The 17,662-nt window shown below is 46.0% G+C and overlaps 1 protein-coding gene across 17 annotated transcripts in view; it reads right to left on the reverse strand.

Annotated features, from left to right (window-relative positions):
• Positions 1 to 150: 150 nt before the first annotated feature.
• LOC118209620 (latent-transforming growth factor beta-binding protein 4) overlaps positions 151 to 17,662 on the reverse strand; it is a 133,092-nt gene continuing 115,580 nt past the window's right edge. For all 17 annotated transcript variants that reach the window (XM_035385119.1, XM_035385116.1, XM_035385115.1 and 14 more), the window contains 11 exons: positions 16,963 to 17,088; positions 15,415 to 15,558; positions 14,572 to 14,835; positions 13,640 to 13,711; positions 12,885 to 13,013; positions 11,370 to 11,513; positions 10,196 to 10,348; positions 8,522 to 8,795; positions 7,661 to 7,971; positions 2,414 to 2,563; positions 151 to 1,822 (listed from right to left, as the gene is read on the reverse strand). In XM_035385119.1, coding sequence (XP_035241010.1) covers positions 1,674 to 1,822; positions 2,414 to 2,563; positions 7,661 to 7,971; positions 8,522 to 8,795; positions 10,196 to 10,348; positions 11,370 to 11,513; positions 12,885 to 13,013; positions 13,640 to 13,711; positions 14,572 to 14,835; positions 15,415 to 15,558; positions 16,963 to 17,088 — 1,916 coding nt within the window. In that variant the 3' untranslated portion in view covers positions 151 to 1,673. The remainder of the gene's footprint in view (positions 1,823 to 2,413; positions 2,564 to 7,660; positions 7,972 to 8,521; positions 8,796 to 10,195; positions 10,349 to 11,369; positions 11,514 to 12,884; positions 13,014 to 13,639; positions 13,712 to 14,571; positions 14,836 to 15,414; positions 15,559 to 16,962; positions 17,089 to 17,662) is intronic.

Here is a 17,662-nt window from a genome sequence, read left to right on the forward strand (position 1 = left end):
GTGAGAATGCGTGAGCGCGCAGCACGAATAGTCACGCAGTACTGTAAAGTGCGGCTTGACCACGCAGCGTTGTAGGCACACAACACTGCACCGTTTGGGCACGGCTGCTTTCCAGCATGAGGAGTGAACAGACACAATGAACAACCACTCTTCCGGTTACATCTTTATCTTTGAGAAGAAAAATTACAAATGTACAAAGCTACACCTATAAAAATTCCAGTAAAATACAATACAAATGGAATGTGTGCAAATACATTTTAAAAAATGTTTTACACGTAAAAAACGAAACAAAAATAAATCACATATATCAGTAACACCATATAAAATTTACAGAAGAGTTAAGTCAAATACAGTGCATAGTGTTATATATTTTTAGGTGCTGACAAAATGGGAATGTTCCTGAACAAATATGAAAGAAAACAAAATAATTTGCCTTTTAACAACAGAATGTGCATGTGATAAAAAATATATTCTACAGCATATGTTTACTGTGCATATTGTATGACTTGAATTGTAGTAAAAATGTGAATGTTTCTTAACCATTGGTTTCAAATGTAACCAATGTTCAAAATCATTTTATACACACCTGAACTTTCTGATGTTTCTTTTCCCTAAGAGAAAAGACATGGTTTTTTGAAAAGTTGGTGACCAAACTTTTTTGCAATTTTTTGCAAGAAGTCTGTCCTTTGGAAATTTTTAAAAACCAGTTTAGTTTTCTAAAAATGTGAATTGAATTCACCTGCACATAGCAGTTGGTATTTTTATATCACATTACTGTTCTCATAGCTATTGCATTTAAAAAGTAGCTTAATGTTACACAAACAACATAAATTAATAGAAAAATAACACATAAACAGACATCTATGTTGGTGTTACCATCATTTCTTATAATTTCCACATAACATATTAAATCCTAATGTCACTTAAAACAACATCTTAACTACTAAAAATTTGGTTCATTATTTCCATTAAACTGCCTGGCTTTTTTCAGAACCCACTGGCGGGCAAGGCCAAATGTTCGTAACACCGGCGGGAGTACGCTGAATTTCGAACAGCGCCTCCGGTGGTCGAACTCCAAAAGCAGGCGGCCATTTCAGTGTCGAAGAGCACACTAGACCTAAAAGCCCCATCCGATGGACGAAGTAATTGGACGTGTCTTCTTTCTTTTCGCATCTACGTGTGACTCACCCTACAGAAGCGTTCACTGAACGGATGACCCCGTTCCTTTCCCTCAAACAGCCAACACATCAGGTGACCCCCTGAATAAAACAGTGTAGCATTCCGACAGAGTGTCCGACCAACTGCTGCTCATCTCTCCCCTCAAAATGCCTACTAAAATTTTACCTACTTCTCAACTATGGGCATAAGAACATAAAAAGAAGTGAACGGACATGTGTGTGTTGAGTTCCTGCCATTTCATATTCTAATCAATGACATATTGCCAAGTGAAATCCAGTCCACAAAAGCTTGTTGCAACATGGAAATCACCTGAAGTAAAAAAAAAAAGAAAAACTGGACAGCCTGTGACATTACTCTCGCTAAAAAGGCAAACCCTGTCCTGCTCTTCCCCAGGATCAGATACATTTGCGGGCTGAGGGCAGAACCTGGAGTCACCGGGCGAGGTTGCTGCAGCAGGGGTGGGGCTCCTGGGTGCCGGGGCGAGGGGGTGGGACTCAGGGGCGGGACCGGATGCAGTGATTGGGCCGTCGGGACATGATGAAGCCACGCAGGCACAGGCAGCGGTAGGAGCCGTCTGTGTTGATGCACTGGCCATTCACACACTCCGCCGCAAGGTCGTCCGCCTCCTCGCATTCGTTTATATCTGCAGGAGCGGGAGGAAGGACCAGTACAACTGAGGTTAAATGGGGACATGACTGAATTCCTGTCAATCAAAGCTTTTTTCCCCCCAAGAGATTGGCTAAAAAATTTACAGCTTGACTTCAGACAGCCCACCACAGTGCATCTGTATTTGATAAATACGCCAGAGTGTCATATTTGCTCACAGCTAGCAAGCTGTGATATTAATGTTGCAGAAAAATTCTGTTTAATTCAATTCTATTTATTTGATATATAGCTTTTTACAGGGAACTGTCACACAGATGCTTTACAGAGAAACAGAAGTACAATTGGGAAGAAACCAGCCCTGAATCTTCAAAAAGCAAGCAAGTGAGAAAAACACTTAAACGGTGGCAAGACAGAAACCCCCCAAAGGGAAGAAATCTTGAGAGGAACTTGGCTACAGAGGGGGAACGTATCCTCCCCTGGCCAAGCCCGGTATAAAGTAAGGGTAGAATGGACAGGAACAGAATTGTAATGAGCCATCTAATTTAAAAATATAACAGACAATGACAGAAACCCAACTGGCTGCAGCTGAATGCCCACAGTAGCAGAGCAGAAGGCGCAGAGAGCCCACCTATGCAGGTCATGGAGGTCATGTCCAGGTGGTAGCCGTCGTAGCAGTCGCAGGTGTATCCCTCGGCCACGCGGATGCAGCGGCCGTTCTCGCACCCGTGCAGGATCCCGCAGTCCTCCGCGCCGAGGCCCTCGTACGACTCATACCGCCCTGAGAGGGACAGACACAGGGCCGTCACAAGACCTTCACCCTCATACCGCCCTGAGAGGGACAGACACAGGGCCGTCACAAGACCTTCACCCTCATACCGCCCTGAGAGGGACAGACACAGCGCTGTCACAAGACCTTCACCCTCATACCGTCCTGAGAGGGACAGACACAGGGCCGTCACAAGACCTTCACCCTCATACCGCCCTGAGAGGGACAGACACAGCGCTGTCACAAGACCTTCACCCTCATACCGCCCTGAGAGGGACAGACACAGGGCCGTCACAAGACCTTCACCCTCATACCGCCCTGAGAGGGACAGACACAGCGCTGTCACAAGACCTTCACCCTCATACCGCCCTGAGAGGGACAGACACAGCGCCGTCACAAGACCTTCACCCTCATACCGCCCTGAGAGGGACAGACACAGGGCCGTCACAAGACCTTCACCCTCATACCGCCCTGAGAGGGACAGACACAGCGCTGTCACAAGACCTTCACCCTCATACCGTCCTGAGAGGGACAGACACAGGGCCGTCACAAGACCTTCACCCTCATACCGCCCTGAGAGGGACAGACACAGCGCTGTCACAAGACCTTCACCCTCATACCGCCCTGAGAGGGACAGACACAGGGCCGTCACAAGACCTTCACCCTCATACCGCCCTGAGAGGGACAGACACAGCGCTGTCACAAGACCTTCACCCTCATACCGCCCTGAGAGGGACAGACACAGGGCCGTCACAAGACCTTCACCCTCATACCGCCCTGAGAGCGACAGACACAGCGCTGTCACAAGACCTTCACCCTCATACCGCCCTGAGAGGGACAGACACAGCGCTGTCACAAGACCTTCACCCTCATACCGCCCTGAGAGGGACAGACACAGGGCTGTCACAAGACCTTCACCCTCATACCTCCCTGAGAGGGACAGACACAGGGCTGTCACAAGACCTTCACCCTCATACCGTCCTGAGAGGGACAGACACAGCGCTGTCACAAGACCTTCACCCTCATACCGCCCTGAGAGGGACAGACACAGCGCTGTCACAAGACCTTCACCCTCATACCGCCCTGAGAGGGACAGACACAGCGCTGTCACAAGACCTTCACCCTCATACCGCCCTGAGAGGGACAGACACAGGGCCGTCACAAGACCTTCACCCTCATACCGCCCTGAGAGGGACAGACACAGCGCTGTCACAAGACCTTCACCCTCATACCGCCCTGAGAGGGACAGACACAGGGCTGTCACAAGACCTTCACCCTCATACCGCCCTGAGAGGGACAGACACAGGGCCGTCACAAGACCTTCACCCTCATACCGCCCTGAGAGGGACAGACACAGCGCTGTCACAAGACCTTCACCCTCATACCGCCCTGAGAGGGACAGACACAGGGCTGTCACAAGACCTTCACCCTCATACCGCCCTGAGAGGGACAGACACAGCGCTGTCACAAGACCTTCACCCTCATACTGCCCTGAGAGGGACAGACACAGGGCCGTCACAAGACCTTCACCCTCATACCGCCCTGAGAGGGACAGACACAGGGCTGTCACAAGACCTTCACCCTCATACCGCCCTGAGAGGGACAGACACAGGGCTGTCACAAGACCTTCACCCTCATACCGCCCTGAGAGGGACAGACACAGCGCTGTCACAAGACCTTCACCCTCATACCGCCCTGAGAGGGACAGACACAGCGCTGTCACAAGACCTACAGGATTCACAAGACCTGCATGAACTGTAAGGCCTCCACCAACCTCAAGGCCTCCGTGCCGAGGCCCTCCGGGCTGAGGCCCTCGTATGACTCATACCGCCCTGAGAGGGACAGACACAGGGCTGCCACAAGACCTGCACAAACCGCAAGGCCATTAGCCTTTCTTTGTACATAAGTTTTTACTTTTCATTCATCTTTGGGTCTTCCATGTGCAGAGAAGCTGGAGCCAGGCAATAAATTATCGATACAGTAACAATAATAAATATAGCTACAAGCAGCGATTCCCAGGGTCCGTGCAGCATCAGCAACAGTTGGCAAACTCAATGACTCTGTGATGGTGGACAACAATGGGTTCCAACTGAGATTGTGGATCATGCCATCAACTTAGGGACCTGTCTGATGCAGCAGTGAATTATTTAATATTTCTTCATATTTGGATTGGGCTATAACTTTAGGGCTGGAAGTTATGATCTAAGTTTCATACCAAACTTTATGTCAAATAGTTTTGGAATTATTAGCATTTTTGTTATAAGCCTGCTAATTCTTTGGATCATCATCCAGTCGCATTTTGACATAAATGCTAAAAAACGAATCTGTATAAAGGTAGATGAGATAAGGTAAAATAACAAAAGTATTCCAAATTGGTCTATTTTTATGAGAGGAGAAGCATTTTAAGTGTTTTCCAAAACATTAAAAATGGTTGAAAATCCAATATGTTGGACTTATGGTTCTTTGAGGCAAATTCGTTCACTGTGAGGACAGACATCTACAGACATTATATTCATAGTCTCCAGGTCAAACAGTGCAGAAATTATGATTGCATAATAATTGCACTTCCAACTGAACCATTTTTTCAATTATAATGCCACAAAGTGGCCGATTGGCACACAATTCGGTACCGCATTGTTGGGTGACACCCTCTAGCAAAACACCAAGTTTCATAAGAATCAGCCAAGTAGTTAAGGAAGAAAAGAAACAGGTGAGTAATTATAACACAAAATGGCCGCCAATTAAAGATGGTGGTGACCCATAAAGCACATATTTATGTTCCTAATGGGGGCTTTTGTCATTACAGAAAGTTTGAAATTTCTGCAAAGGAACAGTCATTTTTTATTGAATTTTCGATTTGTAAAATATTTGGATGACTATAGCACCACCTTGCGGTTGGATTGGACTAAGGTTTTAGGGCAGGAGTGTGGATCCAACAGACAATGCGACATAGGGGTGCCATAGCTCAGGAGGTAAGACCGATCAAGAGGAAAAACTGTCCTATGACCTAAGACAGATCGTCTGGCAGTCGGAGGGTTGCCGGTTCAAACCCTGCCCTGGGCATGTCGAAGTGTCCTTGAGCAAGACACCTAACCCCTAACCCCTAACTGCTCTGGCGAATGAGAGGCATCAATTGTAAAGCGCTTTGGATAAAAGCGCTATATAAATGCAGTCCATTTACCATTTACCACAATGCACATACCAAGTTTCATACCTTCATGTCAAACAGTTTAGAAAAGGCCACACTTATTGAAAATTCATTGTTTTAACATTTGGCCATGTTTTGACATAACCACTAGAAATGTAATGCCTGTATAAAGGTATGTGAGATGAGGTAAAAGACCAAATTTCATTCAAATTGGTCAATTTTCATAAAGAAGCATCCTTAGTAAAAAATTCACAAGGTCAGAAAAGCCAAAATGGCATCTCATCTTATCACAGGGGCTAGGCTTGTGAATGTTAAAATTTAGTCACGTGCACTACAGCGCCACCAAGTGTTCAATCAGAACCACAATTTAAACGATGCACGAGGTCAGCCCCTCAAACAAGCCCACCTACCTACCACATTAAGATGTACTCTAGATGTACTCTATGTGCTCAATGGGAGGACACAGGACTGGCACAAATTATGGAAACACTGCATTTATAAAGAGAGAGAGACAATTTCTGCAATATTTTGCAACAATTTGTCTTTTTGGCATAATTAATGGAATATGTAATGAATATAATATCAATATAAAACAAAAATGAACAAATAATTAGCATTTGTGTTAAACAAGTAATAATCATAGCACTTTTGAATATGTTTTAATACAAATCTACATTGAGCAGTCTAATGTTTCTAAATTTTATAATCAGCTCAAGCATTCATTTCTTTGTCCAGTATTTCTCTACATAAAATTATAATTTTCATCCAAAAAAACTTTTTTTTGGCTTGTATACTTTGCTTGAAATTACTGATGGTCACAATGCCATTACCAGCATGGTCAAAAAGAGGAAGATTTTTACAGAAGAAAATGGCTCTGAGAAAACAAACACAGAAGGAAGGGCACAGATGAAAGTTTCAAAAGTACTGAACTTCTTGAAGCACATTGTTTCCATAATTTGTGCCAGAACTGCATATATATATATATATATATGTATATGTGCCTATTGATATGGAATCTTGAAATGAGAGATTGCACAGAGACTCTTGGACTTAACTTTCCTTCACTTGGATTCTGTGAATTCTTGGACTTCAATGTTTCAATCTATTGATTAAGACACTAATATGTCGTAAGTGAAAATCCACCATTGCTATCCCACAGAATGGCAAATAGGGCTTGGCCCTGTACTCCCTCTACTGGTGGGTGGTGATTATGACACTCTTTTTCTCCCCGCCTTGGTCAGGGGTACAGACAGCTGGTGAAATGTGCTTTCTCACTCTTATAGTTTTCTGGTCAGGAGTACAGACAGCTGGTAAAATGTGCTCTCTCACTCTTATAGGTTTCTGGTCAGGGGTACAGACAGCTGGTAAAATGTGCTCTCTCTCACTCTTATAGGTTTCTGGTCAGGGGTACAGACAGCTGGTCAAATGCTCGCTCACTCTTATAGGTTTCTGGTCAGGGGTACAGACAGCTGGTAAAACGCTCTCTCTCACTCTTATAGATTTCGGGTCGGGTACAGACAGCTGGTAAAACGCTCTCTCACTCTCATAGGTTTCTGGTCAGGGGTACAGACAGCTGGTAAAGTGCTCGCTCACTCTTATAGGTTTCTGGTCAGGGGTACAGACAGCTGGTAAAATGCTCTCTCTCACTCTTATAGATTTCGGGTCAGGGGTACAGACAGCTGGTAAAACGCTCTCTCTCACTCTCATAGGTTTCGGGTCAGGGGTACAGACAGCTGGTAAAATGCTCGCTCACTCTCATAGGTATCTGGTCAGGGGTACAGACAGCTGGTAAAATGCTCGCTCACTCTCATAGGTATCTGGTCAGGGGTACAGACAGCTGGTAAAATGCTCGCTCACTCTCATAGGTATCTGGTCAGGGGTACAGACAGCTGGTAAAATGCTCTCTCACTCTTATAGGTTTCTGGTCAGGGGTACAGACAGCTGGTAAAATGCTCGCTCACTCTCATAGGTATCTCGCCGGAGTCCATCGCTGAGCCTCCCCTCTGAGAAGTCTGGGTAGGGCGGGGCCTCCCGGGGTAGGAAGCTTCTCCAGGGCTCGGACGGGCCCTGCTCGTCTTCGTCCTCATCCTCCTCATAGTTTTCAGGGAGGGGTGCGAGGCTCAGGCTCCTGGGGTCGCCCCGGCTGGGGGGGCGGGGCCGGGCCCCATAGGCCGGCTCAGTGAGAGGGTCCACTATTCGGAAAGGGGGCCTGAGGTCGGACTCGGACGGCACAAAGCGCGGGTCAAAGTCCTCTTCATAGTAACGACCGGCACTGCAACGAATGAAACCCACAATCAGGTCATATTCCTCAAACTGCTGATTAGCAGAAACAGAGGGCTGAAGTGCAGTGCATGGGCCTCCACTACTCTACTTATGCCATTCGTGACCTTTCAAAATATCATTTCATTGGATGAAGTCAGTCACAGCTAACAAGAAATGTTCCAAGAATGTTGTGGGAGATTCATATTTGGTTGTGAGACAACATGACAAGAATTTTCATAACTTAATGCCAAGGTCACGTAAAAAACACAACAGACATGTTGCTCTAGCAACCATTAAGTCATGAGAAAACAGTGATAAAAACGAGGGTATGTGATGATTCCAGGAAGCTATTTCTCTTGATAAATGAAACTGAATAGAATTCTAAGCCTGGTTGAATGTACTGAGCTGGGAATGTTTATTTTAAAATTCCATAAATGTTCTGTAAACCAATGGTTTTCTGAGCTATACTGAGTGACCAACACACACTCTGACCGAAGGATGCTTCCTCAGAAGTTAACAAGCACAAGACTGTTATGAGTAGAGCATGATGGGAAGGTTACCCTGGCTGGCTGTAAGGAGGCTCCCGCACTCCGTAAGGGTCCACGGGTATGCCGCTGTAGCCAGGTCTCCTGCCCCCTGGTGGTGGATAATCGTCATAGCCCGGGCGGAAGTAGTCAGGCCCCGGAGGCAAGGGCTCGGGGTATGATTCGGGGTCATAGGGCAGGCCGTATCCCCGCCCGGGGGTGGGACCCCGGGAGGGGCCATACCCCCGTCCCGTGAAAGGCGGGGTGTAGACGGGGGTCCTCAGGACACTGCACAGTGCCTCGTAGTCATCTGGTGAGACAAACGGTAACTGGTGAGATCGACGTCACTGTTCCAAAACATGCTAACGTGTCGTACGAAGAAGTACCAACATCTGCAATCCCCACTGCCATTAGTATTGTATAAACTGTCTTCATAAGTCTTTGTGAATAAAAGAGGCATTTTAATTAAATGCCACGAGTGGTGCCCTGCCTTCGAATCCTGGACGTCTTTTGAATATAAAAATGGCCACACAGAGTGTCGCACGGCTTAGCCTGTGGAGCACCCCGCAGTCTGACCTTGTCACAAGTTTCGCTTTTGATTGCCTTTGGAGTCTGTTACTGGCATTTGTCAACAGAGAATGTGCACTTCAACCACACGTGAATTATTTGATTACAAATCTAAAATCGTGGAGTACAGAGCCAAATCAAGAAAAATGATGTCTTTGTCCCATTATGGAGCTCACCGTATACAATATGAACATAAAATATTATTTCCGTCTTATCTTCTGTCATCTGCACAAAAATAAGAGCTGCGGCACCTTGCAAATCCATTTCACCAGGCTCCCTTCACAACGCGTTGGTGAGCAGGCGTGACCGCGTGAGGATTAATCAACCAAGCATCCCTCAGACGTTTGTTAATTCAGACTCCTCAAATACTCCCTCAAAATCTCCCTCTTCAGACATCTCTGAGATTAATGTTCATATTATACATAACTGCAAATTTGTCTTAAAAACGACTGTCCGTTATTTATTTATTTATGTGATTACTCTGATTACAAATGACAAAGCAAACAGCAGTTAATATTGACAGTCATAAAAACAACACTCAAAATGTGGAAATATATAAGAAATTTTACTGAAGAAGCTCAGCTGGTGCTGACATAAGCATGAATGAACATAAATGAAATATGACAGAAGCATGTGATGGTAAGACGCTGTAATCGGCTTATCTGCTCAGAGCCAATCAAAATGCCTCAAAACTCATGGGACGACACCTCACCTTGCAGCAGGACAATGAGTCCAAAACACACTGCTAAATAAACCTGGGAGTTTTTTAGGGCCAAAAAGTGGAATGATCTTCGCCGGTCAAGTCAATCACCTGACCTGAATCCAATTGCTGAAGACAAGCCTGAAGGCAAGAATGCCCCAGAAACAAACAGGAACTGAATATGGCTGCAGCATCACCAGGGAAGGCGGGTCACAGGCAGTCCTTGAATGTGAAGCACTTGCAGACTTTTGCTCCCATAAAATGGGGGACTATGTATAAATGGGCTGTCATTCGGAGCCGAAACAACAGAAATTGTGTCACTGTCAAACTGTACAAAAAATGAAGCATATTGTGCATAACACAGATAATACAATATCATAAGATGCAGGCAGTACGCCTGGCTCTTACATACAATGCACGTGTTTTTAGGCAGGGCGCGGTACCTGAGTCTCGGGCGGGACACAGGGCGCACTGCAGCCCCCAGGCTTCTCCGTAGAGACAGCAGCACTCGGTGAACGTCACCTGCCCCTCCAGCAGGGGGCTCTGGCACACCAGGCTGGCGGTGACGTGCTGCCAGCAGAAGGCCAGGTTCTCGTCTGGGGAGAGGGAGAAACCGGCCGTGATGTCACTGCATACATCATGTCTGAGGGCGTGGTGCTAAATCAAATCTGGTTTACTGATTGCCACTGAATGCTCTTTTGTAATGATACTATGATAACAGTTTTATATATGTGGCACCCAACGTGGGGCTGGGCATCTCCAATTCCCACCCCAGTTTGGAATGACCAATCATCATCATCATCAGGACAGTGTAGACATCCATGGTTCTAAACATGTGGTATCACCAGATGGTTCTTTTCAACCGCTGCCTACAGCTGAGCTCGCACAGGGTGGAGTTGGAGCAGGACCTTTAATACGCAGCTCTCGCGTGCAGCCCATGAGTGCCTGATTGACCCGCGGAGGTCCCTGCAATTAGCGCAGACCCCTAACCAGCTCAACCCTCCCATACCCTGGGTGGTGCAATCACCAATTGTACATCACCCTAATGCAGCATAGTTGGCACTGGCACTAGCCCGGATTCGATCCAGTGGACCAAATGGAGGCTCATTCATGCGCCACAGCGTGCTGCTTAACCGAATGAGCCACTCGACAGCCCTGGGCATCCGTCTATTTTTACCCAAATTTGTAAATTATACCTTTAGTCCTCATTGACCACTGAATGTCATGTATGGCTTTAATAACCAACCAGAAGTTCGGCACTGAGCTACTTTAGTTCTCACTATTCCTGTCCCCTTCTTCATAAACTTCTCTGCCAAATTCGCCCTGGTGGACATGTCAAGGTTATACTCTTTTCTATAGACTGATCTTGCACAATATATAGACTGATTAACAGAGCTATTTTACAGCACAGATCATCAAGGTCGCACATGACCCATAATGCATGTTGGGAATATCTAGCTACATTTTTATGTAAGCTTCTTTTCTCCACAGAGTTTTACCTGTTGAAAACCACAACCACACAGGTGGAGTCTGAAGGCTGAAATTCAGAAGAACCAAACCTCCTCCTTCCCCCAGCCCCTCGGGGTCTGTGAGCTCGCGGATGTGGGAGGGGCTTACCTACGGTCAGGCTGGTGGAGTTGATGCAGCGGCGTTGGGTATCGTCCAGCACCAATGGCGGCTCACAGGAGCAGAAGTATGAGCCCACTGTGTTTATACAGAGGCCCCCCTCGCACGAGTCCCCCCGCTCACACTCGTTATTGTCTGGGAAACAGGAAAGGAGGAAGAGGAGAAAGGAGGAGGGGGAAGATGCAGGAGAGATGATGAGGTAAAGAAGAGAGAAGAGAGAAATAGGTAAAGGTGCAGGTAGAATACAAACAAGAGGAAAATGGCAAGGGAGAGGAAGAAAGATAAGTTGAGTGAGTAATTAAGTAGTAATAATGAAGCAATAACATAGTAATAATGCAGTAGTAACACAATAAGTATGCAGCAGTAACATAATAATGCAGCAGTAATAATGCAGCAGTAACATAGTAATGATACAGCAGTAACAGTGATAATGCAGCAATAACACAGTAATAATGCAGTAGTAAAATAGTAATAAAGTAGCAGTTGTAATGCAGCTGTAAAATAGTAATATGCAGCAGTAATAATGCAGCAGTAACATAGTAATAATGCAGTAATAATGCAGCAGAAACATAATAATGCAGCAGTAACAGTAATAATGCTGCAGTAACAGCAATAATGCAGCAGTAACATAGTAATAATGCACCAGTAATAATGCAGCAGTAACAGTAATAATGCAGCAGAAATAAATGCAGAAGTAACAGTACTATAGCAGCAGTAATGCAGTAATAATGCAGCAGAAGTAATGCAGTAATAATGCATTAGCAGTAATGCAGTAATAATACAGCAGCAGTAATGCAGTAAGTGGATGCAGTAATAAATGCAGAGCTAACAGTATTTAAGCAGAAGTAATGTAGTAATAATGCAGCAGCAGTAATGCAATAATAATGCAGCAGCAGCAATGCAGTAAGTGCAGCAGTAATAAATGCATAAATAACAGTGAGTAACCTACAGTAATGCAGTAAGTGCAGCAGTAATAAATGCATAAGTAACAGTGAGTAACCTGCAGTAATGCAGTAATAATGCAGCAGCAGTAATGCAGTAATAATGCAGCAGCAGCAATGCAGTAAGTGCAGCAGTAATAAATGCATAAGTAACAGTGAGTAACCTGCAGTAATGCAGTAATAATGCAGCAGCAGTAATGCAGTAAGTGCAGCAGTAATAAATGCAGAAGTAACAGTGAGTAACCTGCAGTAATGCAGTAATAATGCAACAGCAGTAATGCAGTAAGTGCAGCAGTAATAAATGCATAAGTAACAGTGAGTAACCTGTAGTAATGCAGTAAGTGCAGCAGTAATAAATGCATAAGTAACAGTGAGTAACCTGCAGTAATGCAGAAATAATGCAGCAGCAGTAATGCAGTAAGTGCAGCAGTAATACATGCAGAAGTAACAGTGAGTAACCTGCAGTAATGCAGTAATAATGCAGCAGCAGCAATGCAGTAAGTGCAGCAGTAATAAATGCACAAGTAACAGTGAGTAACCTGCAGTAATGCAGTAAGGGACTGACCGATGCACTCCAGCAGGACGGTGTCGTAGTAGTAGCCCGTGGTGCAGTAGCAGGAGTAGCCGGGGATGTGGTTGACGCACACGCCGCTCTTGCACACCTGGGGGTCGAACACTTTGCACTCGTCCACATCTGCGCGGAGGGGAGAGAAGTGGTGGCAGTCAACTCCTTAAGGTTACGACAGAAAGAGGGCACGGTTCGCACCCCGACGCCGTGGTGCAGGGGGTAAAACAGGGAGACCGCGCGTGAAAGTGGTGCAGGGGGTAAAACTGGGAGACCGCACGTGAAAGTTTGGGAAGGCCATGCTTGGCTATGTTAAGGCTGGAAGTTGTTTTGGTGGACCAGTAGGGGGCAGTCATCCCTCTGAACCAAACACATCCCAGTGCAGTAATGGAGGCACTGTGCTATGGAGGCATGGCACTATCCATCTAATTAGACGTTAAACTCAGGTCTTGACTTACCATGGTCATGAAGGAACCCATGTCACTTATTACAAAGCGTTGGGGGGTTTGCCCAGTGTCTTGGAAAAAATTTGCAAACTACCTTTCTCGGTGTGGCCACCCAGTCATCCCTAGTTTCTCCCTCTACACCTCAGCCGATGTGCAGAGAGCACTCTGACCCAAAATGTATTGCCCAGGTGGGGGCTACACACTCGTGGAGGCTTAGGGAGCTTCGCCCCTCCACTGTAAAGTGATTGGACGTAATGAGATAAAAGATGCCACGTATACACATCTGCATTATTCTGATTGGACACTGACCTCTGTAGCTGAAAGCACCCGGTCCTGTGGTAACATATCCCTTTCCGCTCGGGCAAAGCTCCTGGTACTCCGCTGTGCACAGGATAGGACACAGAAGCACCATGTTACTAGCGTTCATTAGCATCATTAGCATTAATGTTTACATGTTAGCAGAAGCCTTGAACAAGCTACACTGCATTTAAATTAGAAGGGGTACAAGGAAACACTGACTCTGAGTTGAGTGTCTAAGCTAAAGTACTTTGTTTAAAGGCCCAGTAACAGTGTCTTATCATTTGCTGGGTAGTGTCAAAGTATCTTTTTGGCTGCTCTTCCAAAACCATCTGAACAAAAATACTATGGAATTAAAAAGAGTTTCTAGGTCATTCCATATGCCAGCCCTAGTATCAGCAACTTTCCAAAGCTACAGTAGAACTCAGTGGATCTTTTACACTCACGTGAGCTTCCTATCCAGCCATCTGGAGCTATACTGTCCCTCAGGAAAATTCTGTCTGGTAAATTCCCCACCCCAAAAAACTGAGCGGGATATATGTATACACAGTGACCTCCGTAGTGTTTGGGACAAAGCCATATTTTTCTTGATTCGCCTCTGTACTCCAGAATTTTAGATTTGTAATTCAATAATTCACACAGCGCACATTCTTAGCTTTTATTAAAGGGCATTTTCATACACTTAGGTTTCACCATGTAGAAAGTACAGCGCTTTTTATACACAACCCCCCATTTCAGGACTGTAAAAATACCCTTAAATAAACGCTGAGAATGTGCCCCTTAAGCGTATGTGAATCGTTCAATTACAAATCTAAAATTCAGTGCGGAGCTAAATAAGTAAAAAAAAGTCTTTGTCCCAAACATTAGGGAGCTCACTGTACATACATGCTGAGAATCCACAGTTAGGGGGATTGTGCTGGTGGGTGTGCAGTGAGGGTGCCTACCCGACCCCAGGGTGGGGCAGGGAGAGAACTGGCAGCCCAGGCCCCAGGCCTCCCCGATGGTGCAGCAGCACTCCTGGTGGGTGGTGTTGCGGGAGATGGTGTTGCAGGAGCCCTGCTCCCGCGTGCTGTGGTAGCACTCCCGAGCCTCCCCCGGGCGGGGCGGGGGCAGGCGGACGCTCGAGTCTGGGCGGGGCTGAGACTCCGGTTCGGAGATGGAGGATGAGGATGAGGATGAGGAGGAACTGCCGGGGAACATGGGGTGACCTGGGAGAATAGGCACATGATGAAACACACACACGCGCACACACACACACACACAATATTCACATGGTTACAGGGTCACATACAGAAATACACATACAGACACACAATATTCACATGGTTACAGGAGCATATACTCAAACACACACACACGCACACAATTAAATAATAACATATTTGCACACAAATACATAAATATTAAATACACATGCACACATAGACACAGTGATACACATATCTCCTTGAGGGAATATAAGTCTGCAAATAATTGGACAATTAACTGAATTGAGTCCAAATTCTAAAAGCATAAGGCCATAGTTTTTTCCACAGAATGACCTCCTCCTCTTTAGCCTGATGTTTGCAGTACTGGACAGAAGATGGCAGCCTTGAGCCTTTGAAAGCTTCTGAGCACCTGGCATACATACAGCGCAGTTATGCTTCACTCACTTAGCACTGCACAAGAAATTCACTGGAGAAGCCGGTTCATTCATTGTGAAAGGAAATGGAGGATCTCCGGATGAGACTATGAGGTACCAGAGCAGAATGTTCTGGAAATGCTGCGGGTGCGTTAGCGGTCGCTACCTGGCCGCGGTCTGCCCCGGCACCGCGCCGTGTCCAGGTCAAACTCCTCGTCCTCTCCGGGACACTCGCACAGGAAGGAGCCCTCCACATTCTCACAGCGCGCTGCTCCACACACCCCCTGCATGGTGACACACTCATTCTCATCTACAGAGAGAGAGAGAGAGAGAGAGGGAGAGAGGGAGAGAGAGAAAGGGAGAGAGAGAGAGAGAGAGAGGGAGAGAGGGGGAGAGAGAGAGAGAGAGAGAGAGAGAGAATTTTCTAATTTAGATCAAAATTAGAAATGTAAATTGTCTGTATTTGCCTTTTACGCATAATGCTTTGTCAGTAAGAATATTAATTTTGTCATTGAGAAACAGCAAACTGAACTGAGAGAAAGATTAAGACAGATGATTTAGAGCACAGTGCTGATTTGTCAGTACTGCTCCAGGTATCTGTGATCATCATCTTCAGTGGATTCCAATAGTAACTAGCTTATAATCCTGTCACATGGGAATGACTTGTCTGTTTGATTAAAAAGACTCATGCCATCACGTTTATGTTTCGACACAGACCTAAATCTGAATGTATTTGGCAAACAGAAATCTAAATTTTAGCAGGAAGCACGCCTACTCTTTTTATCCAGGATTGCCATGTGTGTGAATGAGTAAAGTGCAACTTAAAACAGGCAAACACCCACAAATTATCCAACCACAGATTTTTATGAGGTTTCCTTCCAGATTCCTTACAACCAATGTTTTAAGGCATTATTAATTGACTTTAAACTGTTGCCATTCACTGCTTGTATCTCTGATTAACTAAGATATTGTAACAACGAAATACGCTATATCCAAACATCTGACTGGAGCACTTGTGCTCTGTAGATACTCTTAAGGATTATGTGACTTCTGGACACCTTTTTGTGAAATAATAACAATAATAACAAATGTCAGTCTTATTTAAATACAGCCTAATACCCATCACAGTCTCGTGAAATTGAACTGTATATACAGAAAGACTGTAATTGAACTGCTCCAGGACTCTAGTCAAGTCAAAACAGAGTTAAGCTGGTTTCTTTAAGTTATGCCTAGACATGTGTGCACTTAAAGCTTTGACTTTGTTGTTGACAGAGTAGTGTGCTGAAGTTTTAACTGAGAAGTTTTTCTCCTTGCGATACACCGGCTAAATGCCTGAAATGCCCATTCCAAAAGTTTACGGCACAGGCTGTTATCTGTGACAGGCAAAGGTTGTTGTAGAGGTACGGAGTAATGGTTCAAAGACTTCCAAATAAACAGATCAAATTTCATCCACGCGTGTGTTGCCCATGTGTGGCCTTTCACACAAAGGCCGTTTCTGCAAGAAACAGAAAAAAGACAGAAAAGCAATGGCTCTGCAAACATTTAGCTTTATGCAAAGTCAGAATCGGCGCATGCCCCCGTGACCGTTAGCCTTTCAAAGGCGTCACCACTCTGTTTTCACTTAGCCACGAGAATGGGCCCCGTGAGGTGCTGCGGAGGCCCCAGAAAGAGTGAAAGGAGACGGACCGAGGGTCGGCCCCTGGGGGACACCCACCCACGCAGCCTCTGTCATCGCTGGTGGCCTCGTAGCCCTGGTCGCACATGCACTGGTACGTCCCGATCAGGTTCTGGCAGAAGGCGTGCTCCCCGCAGACCGTCTTGTTTGCACACTCGTTGATGTCTGAGAGAGAGCGGGAGAAAATGTCACTTCCTGGGAGGAAAACGTAGGGTGACTGCTGAGGGTCACCAGGGTAGCCAGCAGCACATTAAGCCTGAGATACGGCCGCAATTATCAACAACGCTGTGAACCCGCAAAGGCTTCTGAGCACCCTGCCATGGCTTAGAGAGAGAGAGAGAGAGTTAAGGCGGTTAAGACTGTATTTCCTTTGCTGAATAAATGAGCCTGATCAGGTCACTTCCTGTCACTTCCTGTCACTCACACACAAGCGAGTGGAGGGGGGAGGAGCCACATTATGTTCAAGCATGCTGATGTGGCTTCCCACTAGCTGTGTGAGAAGGCAAGCGCTCACCGGTGACTCAGGCAAATCCACACACTAGAACAGGGCTTTACCAGACAGTAGAGCCCATTCACACACAGGACAGGGCTTCAACAGACACCAGAATCTGGGGCCCATCCACACACTGGAACAGAGCCTTAACAGACACCAGACGATGGGGCCCATCCACACACTGGGACAGAGCCTTAACAGATACCAGACTGTGGGGCCCAACCACTCACTGGAACAGAGCCTTAA

This window comes from Anguilla anguilla, chromosome 12 (assembly GCF_013347855.1).
Source record: "Anguilla anguilla isolate fAngAng1 chromosome 12, fAngAng1.pri, whole genome shotgun sequence".
Taxonomy (NCBI): domain Eukaryota; kingdom Metazoa; phylum Chordata; class Actinopteri; order Anguilliformes; family Anguillidae; genus Anguilla; species Anguilla anguilla.